This window comes from Cannabis sativa, chromosome X, assembly GCF_029168945.1.
Source record: "Cannabis sativa cultivar Pink pepper isolate KNU-18-1 chromosome X, ASM2916894v1, whole genome shotgun sequence".
Classification (NCBI taxonomy): Eukaryota; Viridiplantae; Streptophyta; class Magnoliopsida; order Rosales; family Cannabaceae; genus Cannabis; species Cannabis sativa.
The window spans coordinates 56,193,444-56,203,640 of record NC_083610.1 but is presented as its reverse complement, the minus strand read 5'-3'; the positions used below and the strand labels follow the sequence as shown (position 1 = coordinate 56,203,640).

The window sequence follows — 10,197 nt, the reverse complement described above, 5'->3', positions numbered from 1 at the left end:
AGTGATGTACGGGTTATCAGGGTCAGGAAGCCAAGGTTGATGCAGAATAGGAGTAGATATCCCAGTACCAATGGTTCGTCTAGCACCACGACGAACTAGATCCTTAGCACTCCATATGCTACGCCACACATAGCTGGGATTACGCCCCAAATCAGCTGAGAGGAAGTCATCATAAGGAAAATACCGCGCTTTATAGACTTTAGAAACAAGAGAGTCCGGATGGCAAAGAAATCTCCACCCTTGCTTGGCAAGCATAGCTAGATTAAAATCATGGAGAAGACGGAAGCCTAACCCACCCTCATCCTTAGGAAGCGAAAGGCGATCCCAGTTCATCCAAATGATACCATTACCCTTGCTGCTTGAAGTTTTCCACCAGAAACGAGCCATCAATTTTTCAATCTCATCACAAGTGCCAAGAGGAATGAGGAAAACACTCATTGCATATGTAGGAAGCGATTGAACCACAGTCTTCAAGAGAATTTCCTTACCTGCCCCAGAGAGCAGTTTACCAGACCAACTATTAATTCTATTCAAGACTTTATTTTTGAGAAAGCCAAGAATAGCATTTTTATTCCGTCCGATAATGTTGGGAAGACCCAAATAAAGACTATTTTCAGAAGCTTCAGGCATATGTAGGATAGAGCAGATATCTTGGCGGAGCTGATGGTTGACATTTGGACTAAAGAAGACTGATGATTTCGCAAAATTGATTTGTTGTCCAGATGCACATTCGAATCGTCGGAGAAGAGACATAATACTACCAGCAGAGCCATTGTTAGCTTGACAAAAAACATAGCTATCATCAGCAAATAGCATATGAGATATCACAGGAGCACCTTGACAGACACGGCAGCCTTGGAGTAATCGGTCTCGTTCAAACCGAGATATTAGAGCAGAAAATCCTTCGGCACAAATGATAAATAAATAGGTGGAGAGCGGGTCACCTTGTCGAATACCCCTTGTTGGAGAGATTGGCCCCATGACATGGCCACTATGGAAGATAGAGTATTGCACAGTAGAGACACAAGCCATAATCAAGTTGACCCATCGTTGATCGAAGCCCATTTGAACCATAACAGCACGTAAATATCCCCATTCAACCCGGTCGTATGCTTTGCTCATATCAAGTTTTAGCGCCATATAGCCCTTCTTTCCATGGACTTTTCTTTTGAGATAATGCATCACTTCAAAGGCAATCATAATATTGTCTGAAATAAGACGCCCAGGTATGAAAGCACTTTGAGTGGGTGAAATAATCTGATCAATGATAAGCTTCATTCGATTAGCAAGAACTTTCGCAATCACCTTATAGGAAACATTACACAAAGCAATGGGACGAAGGTCATTCATGGTAGTAGGAGACTTCTTTTTAGGGATCAATACCAGATTTGTGTCATTCAAATTACAAGGAAAAGTACCTGACTCAAAGAAATTACAAGCAGCAGCAACAAGGTCAGGGCCTACTATATCCCAATGTTTTTGAAAAAATCCAGGTCCCATACCGTCAGGCCCCGGAGCTTTGTCGGGGTGCATCTGAAAAAGGGCTGTCCGAACCTCATCACTTGAAATCGGCTTCAACAGATCAGCATTGTGAGCATCAGTAATAGAGCATGAAATACCGCTTACAACCTGATTCCAATCAACATCACCAGCTAAGTAAACATGTTTGTAATAATCAACAATTACCTCCTCAAGGCCACCGCTCCATGATTGCCAAACACCCGAAGCATCTTGAAGAGATTGAATATTATTACTGCGTTTTCGGGCACTAGCCATGGCGTGAAAGAACTTTGAATTTTTATCCCCACTATGAAGCCAAAATTGTTTTGACCTTTGCTTCCAATATAGCTCTTGTTGTGCAAGAATTTCAAAGTAGTTATTTTGCTCATGGCCGAAACTAGTAATAGATGAAGGATCGGTTTTACCTTTCAAAGAAGAGAGTTTGGCTTTGCTCTGTCGAATTCTTTTCTTGAAATCAGAGGTTAAGCTTCTCCCCCAATCGCCAAGAAGTTTGCTGCATATGTTGATCTTTTCTTGAAGTGGCAGATGCGTATTCGAATCCCAGCAGGATTGAACAATTTGAGCACACATAGGTTCCCTTGTCCAGGCATTTTCAAAGCGAAAAAGATGAGCAGTAGCAGTCGAAATTGTAGGAGCAGGCTCAAGAAATATAGGTGTGTGATCAGAAGAAGAGACATCACCATTAGTAAGGACTGCATTTGGAAATGTGTCAAGCCAGGGATGAGTGACCAGTGCCTTGTCGAGACGAATCTCAACCCAGTTTTCAGATCCCTTGCCACGTTCCCAGGTGTAGGGATGACCTTTTAGCTCCATATCCACCAAATCGCAGCTTTGTAAAACATGTTGAAAACCTTCTATGAGTGAAGAAGGGTAAGGTCTGCCTCCCCTTTTTTCATTTTGATTACCAACATTATTTATATCTCCTATGATACACCAAGGAAGTTGAGATTCAGTAGAGAGAGTGGTGATTAATTGCCAAGATTTGAATCGAAGACTTCGATTAGGCTCGCCGTAGAAACCAGTTAAACGCCATGGAGGAAGATTGGGAGAGGCGACTTCAATATCAATATGACTATTAGAGAAGCCCAGTAATCGCACACCATCACTGGAACGCCACAACATTGCAATACCACCCTTGTGACCTTGGACATCAACACAGTAGGCTCCTTCAAAGCCCAGTTTAATTCTAAGCCTTTCAATAGTATCTTTTCTGCACAAAGTCTCACACAAGAAAAGAAAGTTGGGTTTCTTTTGAACAACAATGTTCTCTAGGAATTGTCGGGCCCGTGGGTTCCCAAGCCCACGGCAATTCCAACTTAGAGTACTCATAACGATTGGTGGGCCTGGACACCAGAACCCACCATATTCAAGTTTTTTGACCCAGGTTGGACCGTAGCAGCAAGAGGCCCAATAGCTTTTTCTGTAGCAAATCGTTTCCTTTTTAATTCAGCTTGAGACAACTCTTCATCAGCCTGCTCATCATCATAAAGGATAATCCCTTTATTCTTGCCGCTTGTTTGGGAAATATCTGTGGAAATCCCTCTAACCGTGGGATTTGTTGAATTACCATAATTAACTCCTGCATCAGTGGAGTTCACACCAGGGGAGTTCACACCAGCCGAATTGCCCATGGAAGCTTTACCAGAACGCAGGTATGGTGATGCTGTGAAATTCTGATGACGTCGAGGGAGGGCCTTCATGCCTATACCATATGGTTTAACAATCAAGTGTGGAGGAGTATCAAAAAGACGGGGACAAGATCGCTCAGAATGTCCCATCATTCCACAAATAAAGCAGAAAGTTGGGACATTTTCATATTTAAAAGCTGCATAAAAAATATTCCCATCCCGCTTTCGAAACTTCATGCGCCGTTTCAAGGGAAGATCAAGAGAAACAGTGACACGAATTCGAAGAAACTCTCTCCAGACCCCGGTGAAGTTGTTCGGATCTGATTCTAGGAAAGAACCAATGTAATTGCCAGCATCTTTTGCAACTTTCATTGTCATAAAACCGGACTGCAAATCGTGGATTTGAATCCACATATCAAGTGTATTAAGGCTTACAGTTCTGGGGTTATCGCCATCATTTAGACGGGAAATAATTAGTTGCTTGCGATCGTAAGTCCATGGACTACCCGAGATTACCCGCTGTATGTCCAACTCATGATAAAATTGAAGCAGAAAACGATTTTGATCCAACTGTTTGGCATACATCCCCTTGCCAGGTTTCCAGAGATCAGCCATAACATTTTGGAAGATACGAAAATCAGAAATCTTACCTGTGAGCAGTCGACCAACCAGGCACCATCTGGTATCAATGGCCAGATCGTCTTCTGCATCAGGTTCCTCATAAAAGGTTTCGTCTGCTTCCTCTTCTTCCAATTGTATGTCTTTCCATCGCTCCTCAATATCCCCCATGTCAGTACTACTGGATGCCATGAGGGGAACAAAACAAAACGAACGAAACCAATGCAAAACAGGACAAAACGATTTGCACCCAAAAAACAGAGCAGGACAAAAAACAGAGCAGGACAAAAACTCACTCAAAAAAGAGAGACTGACTATTCACTCAAAAAAGAGAGACTGTATGCAGAATCCCCCCCCCCCCCCTCTCTTTAGTTTATTACTTGAATATGACACGTATACTTGCATATAAGATTTTTTGCAACAATTTTTTAGAGGCATAATACAAGCTGGATCATGCTGGTACTAGTGCTGCCTGCCGGTAAAATTCAAATGAACATATTTTTTTTAATATTAGCTGTGGAACTCGGCTAATATAAATCTGCGCTAATACATTTAAAAATAAATAAGCGGAAATGTTGCTGCTGACCCAACACAATACCAACAGTGGGTCTGCCCGTATTAATAATAAGGCTTTTTTCATAAATGTACAACAAAAACAAAATAATTATAAAAAATGTGCAAAAAAAAATTATTTGAAAAACTTATACATTTTGAAAATTTATTACATAAAACCATACATTTTAATCATTAAATAATATAAATCATTAATAATTAAACTAATTACCATAAATAGAAAGCTGTAATTAATGTTTCTAATATTATTTTGTAATATTTTATCGTTATGTTTATTATATTAATGTTTTAAAAATTATTTATAATAAAACATGTTTATTAAAATTCAAAACAAAGAATTCTGTAAAATTAATTAAATAAATAATAAACAGTTTTATAAAAATAAACAAATTAAATATTTTTTTTATTAAAGAAAAAATGTTTATTATCTATTTTAGTATGAATTATTATAATTTAATAAGTTTTTTCAATAAAATACAATATCAAAATTATAAACATTAATGTATATAAATATAAATCAATGCTTAAAATTACTAAAAATAAACATGATAGTGATATAATAAACATATGTGAATATTATTATTTTGTTTATTAAATTAGTAAGTATAATAAATAGAAAATAAAATAAACATATATACACAAAGTATTTTATATTATTAGTGTGTTTATTATAATTGTAAATATAAAAATAGAAATAGCCAATTTATACTATACTAAAATAAATACATTTTCTTTTTATTGTTTCTATATATTTATTATTTTCTAATGAGTAAGTAAACGAATTAAATACAATTCTTACATCAAAAAATAAATAAACAAATATAACTTTATAAACTCCAAATATTATTTAATTAAAAAAAATAAACAGGACACAATAAACAAAAACAAAAGAAAAATTAAACACTTTTTTTTATATATATATTATTTATTTTATAAAAAATTACTAAAAAATAAACATGATACACATAGAGTAATATAATTAACATATGTGAATATTATTATTTTGTTTATTAAATTAGTATGTTTAACTAATAGAAAATAAAATAAACACATATATACATACAAAATATTTTTTATTATTGATATATTCATTATAATTGTAAACATAAAAATAGACATATCTAATATTTATACTATACTAAAATAAATATATATTTTTTTTTCTATTGTTTCTATATGTTGATTATTTTCTAATGAGTTAGTGAACGAATTTATCTATTGAAAAACAATTCTTACATTAAAAAATAAATAAACAAACATAACTTTATAAATTTCAAATATTATTTAATTAGAAAAAATAAAATATAAATTGTAGATTAGTGGAAATTAAGATTTTTAATAATGATATTGGACTTATCTAATAAAAAAAAATTATGATTATATATGTTTTGAATTTTAAAAATATAACATTTATGTTTTTGACGTGAGTTGTATGATAACAACAAATTTTATTGTTTATTATTAGTATCTTACTATGTTTTGTAATTATTAATTTACAATTTTAAATAATTAGTAGGCTTACTCATTAATACTATATAAATTAGTCATAAAAATAAATATACAAATCTAAATATAGTAAGTTGACTCATTAATATATCTATTATAATTTAATTAAGAATTTGTATGAAATTTTGTAAATATGTTTTCAAATATGTACATTTTTAAAATTGTATTTTTTTTTGCACATTTTTTGTAATTATTTAAAAAAATATATACATTTATGTAAAATGCCCTTAATAAATATCCACCGCTATTACCTTTAATAATTATTATTTTTTTAGATTTTTTATTCATAGAGTAATACCGATTAACCGGCCCCTAAATCCCCAGTAATTAGGGGTGTTCACAAAGTATCCGATCCAATCCAATCCGCACGATCCAATCCAATCCAATCCGCAAAATGCGGATATCCGCACTTGTGCGGATTGGATTGGATTGAAAAATCTAAAATCCGCACTTGTGCGGATTGGATGTTGTTTGACCTCAAAAAGTAACCGATCCAATCCATCCGCACTTAATTATATATATTTTTAAAAAATTATAATATGTAATATATATTAATTAAAAAAAGACACAAACTTCTAATTTCTTAATTTTTTTAGTAATATATTGAGTTGGTGCATTTTATTTATTTTGTAATAAAAAACACAAGAAAAATAATTCTTATCCACATTGACACATACACATAAAGTTTAAATATATATATATATATACTAGCTTATTTATTTTAGTAATTAGATACATATATATTTTTGTGTAAATCTAAAAATAAGTATATATATATTGATATATATGTATATTGGTTTAATTTGTATATAAATAGAGATGGAAATATATTAGTATTGGAGATTAAGAAACAATAGTTTTTTTTTAATTTTTTTTTCTATGAAATATTAAAAAATTTATTATTAAAAAAGTAACCGATCCAAAATAACCGATCTAATCCGCACTATTGCGGATTGGATTGGATTGGATTTAAACTCTTATGCGGATCGGATTGGATCCAAAATATGAAATCTACACTTAGTGCGGATTGGATGTTGTTTGACAAAAAAAGTGCGGATTGGATCGGATGAACACCCCTATCAGTAATAACCCAACAATTAGTGGCGGACACAGCCTGCCGGTAATTTTTTCGGCTTCTAATAATAACAAAATTTCTAGTAGTGACATATACTTCTACTAATGGAAACATTAATTAATACATATAAAACGACACTAATTAATTTATAGTAAATATTAATTAACACTTGTTATAATATTTAATTTATGAAAAATATAATAATAAGCTTCATATTAAACCCCCGCTATAAGGCACACCCGTTTGAGGTAACCAAACATCACCCAGCAAAAAAGTGGAGACCGTGAAATTAGCGGCGTCGGTGGCGTTGATGAGGTGATAACCCGTCCAATTGACTCGTTTGGATGTATTCGACCCAGGACCCGAGTTACCATACTCTGCATAATACAGAGTACTCAATGCGAAATCACCACTCCACTCACGCCAGCCAGCGGGATCAAGAAAGCCATCGATGAAGGACTGCATGAAAACAGTTCGAGAATATTCCTTCCACGGCCTTCCCAGGTAAGTCTTTGTGAACGATCCATTCCCGGCTGCAGCTGCGGCGTTGGCAGCAGCCAAGTCAGCAGTGGGACTAATGGTGCAGTTTTGGATGGAAGTTCCTGTGTTCTGGTTGGGGTCGATTCGGCCTTGCGCGGTTATGGCATTGAACTGGCCCTTATTAGGAAGCCTTGGGAATATGTTGCAGTTCTGAAGTACGACGGCTGCGTTGCCAAATATAAAGTCTACGGTTCCGTAAATGTCGCATTCTCTGTAGAATTGTCTTTGGGAATGAGTGTATAAAGTGTCCTGATAAGCTTCAAAGCTACAGCGGTAGAATGTGGAAAGATCTGCGCCGCTTCGGAGCGCCACTGCCTGATGTTTGCTCGGTCCTGCTGTGTTTCGGATCGTCAAATCAGCTGCAATGAAGCCTACCGCAGTAACAGCTGCAATTTAAGGTATATATACAAAATAGATCAGTTCAATTATATAGCATCGTCAGATCCATCATTGTCTAAATTTATATAAAATATATAGAATTTACCATCGAAATTTTAGTAGATGTGCTTGTTGCAATCTTAATTAATTTAATATTGAATACTATATAATATTTATATTTATCAAAAAATTATATTGAATACTATAGAATATTAATTTAATTTAATGTGATGTAAAGTTTGGTTTGAGCAATAAAATTGTTATTCAAAAAAAATATATATATATATTTATATATATTGTATTTTAAATTAAATATATGTGATCCAATATTAATAGTAAGTAGACATAATAAGTGATAATGGACACTTTTAATTAGATGGCCTTTAACGATGCTGGTTGAATATGTTACATTCCGATCATATAATAAGAATAAAGATTATTGTTATTTAAGGTTGAATACTTTCATGAAGTTATGGTTATTAATTATTTATTAAATAAATTAAAATATCATGTTACAGTAGAATAATTAAGTAGTGGATATATATAAGAGAGAATTACGTACCAAGAGTTGCAGAGTTGAAGGTAGTCCAACCATCAACCACACTGTGGTTCCCGGTTATAATTGTCTGGTTAATGCCATCTCCAAGCAAGAAAAGATACTTCTTGTTACTCGCAATCGTTATGTACTCTTCATAAACCCCGGATGTCACGTATATTAAGAAGTACCCGCCCGAAGCAGCAGAGTTATTTGGTGCAGCAGCAATGGCATCGTTAATGGTGGTGAAATTCCAACTCCCGTCCTGGCTAACCACCACCACGTCCTTTATCGTAACCTCCTCATCCTCCCCAGCCTGAAGAACCTTCCTCATCGTCCTCCTCCTAGGTGGACTAGGCGGCAGCTGCCTGGACCGCCTCGGATGTTTAAAAGCCTCATCCAACCTAGCCCTGTTAAGGCCCGACATCTTCATAGGAATCCTTCCGCCACTTCTCCTAACGGCGTGTCGCCTGGACCAAAAAGGCGTCGTGTCCATATCTATGGGAACCCAACCCTGGGTGCAGAGGGAGAGAGATAGGCTGTGCAACTTAGTGTCGTTTGATATCATCTCCGAGATGTCGTTCTTGAGCGAAGAAGCCGATGGTGTGGACTCGAGTTCATCTGAGCATGTTTGGAGGTTGGTCAAGACAGTACTCAACGAGGTTTGGAGTTCTTCAGCTTCCGAGGTCGGAAGAACGTTACTGGTCCTGTTGACTTTTCGAATAATGGAGTTCGTTAACAAGTCAATGTTTGACGAGAGCAGCTCACGGCAATCCTCCAAGAGCCGGATCAAGGATGGTTCTGACAGATCAGCTGAGTTACGGTGGTTGAGGCGAGTCTCCACCCAGTTGAGTAACTTTTGAGACTGTGACAAAGATTTTAGAACCGAAAATCTGCCGAAATTGTGGACATCGGTGTCTCGATTTGGGAGCATTGTGTTGCAATAAGAAGGAAATCTGGTGGATTTGCACATGTTGTCTCGGGAGAGAGCCAGTGAGAAAGTTGAAGAGGTAATTAGGAGAGAAACGAGAAACCAAGAGAAGTACATTCTTATCAAGTTATTATTAATATTATTAGCCATAATTAATGAGAGATATTGAGAAAAGTTTGGCTGTGTGTTTTAATTTGTGTGAGTTTGGTGAATTATATATACAAGGAGAAAGATATATATAACGTGCATATATATGAGTTGATTAAATATTTATTTTATCAGGCCAATTGGAGTAGTGTGTTGAATATATACATAGTTGTTATTAGTGGTGAATTAATGGCAATCTTCAGAAATAAGAGTGGGCCAATTAATTGTATGGAATGGAAAAATATAATATAATATAATATATAATTTTTATTCAAGTACTGTTGGTTGTTGCATGTCTTCCTAGCATTCATTGGGATATGTTTAACGATTTTGTATATATCCTTTTTGTCAACGCTTGTCTTATATACATGAACCTGAATTTGCACCCAAAATCATTTTGGTAGGGAACAAATTAAAGAAAGAAGATGATACACTATTACAAAAATAACTATTTCCGTCCATTTTTAAAACGTATTTCTGGTGATTGTTGTTAATAAAATTAAGTGAGTGTTAATACCATCAAATATAGTAGATTATTCGCGATAATTTTAAACACTCGTGTAATTTTCCTAATGATTTAAAAAGAATTAGAAGCCAAAAAAAAGAAACGGGGTTTTAAAGAGCATTCAAACAGTTTAAAATCATCGGGGGTTCCCCAATTAATATAAACCTCACTATTATCTCAATTTCCGTACAGAGTGACGTGACATTCTTCTAGGTAAAATGTGAAGAACATTTTAAGATT

General features: G+C 34.9%; 1 protein-coding gene across 1 annotated transcript; it reads right to left on the bottom strand.

Moving 5' to 3' along the window:
• Positions 1–7,041: 7,041 nt before the first annotated feature.
• Positions 7,042–9,535, bottom strand: LOC115717855 (pectinesterase). Its single transcript, XM_030646826.2, has 2 exons — positions 8,402–9,535; positions 7,042–7,847 (listed from the first exon to the last, which is right to left on the bottom strand). The coding sequence occupies exons 1-2, from the start codon at positions 9,453–9,455 to the stop codon at positions 7,132–7,134; spliced, it is 1,770 nt and encodes a 589-aa protein (XP_030502686.2). The 5' UTR covers positions 9,456–9,535; the 3' UTR covers positions 7,042–7,131.
• Positions 9,536–10,197: the final 662 nt, after the last annotated feature.

Coding starts and splice junctions, on each gene's coding strand:
- LOC115717855 (XM_030646826.2), bottom strand. CDS start 9,455: ATGGCTAATAATATTAATAATAACTTGATAAGAATGTACTTCTCTTGG. Junction 7,848..8,401: donor CTTCAACTCTGCAACTCTTG/GTACGTAATTCT, acceptor CTTAAATTGCAG/CTGTTACTGCGGTAGGCTTC.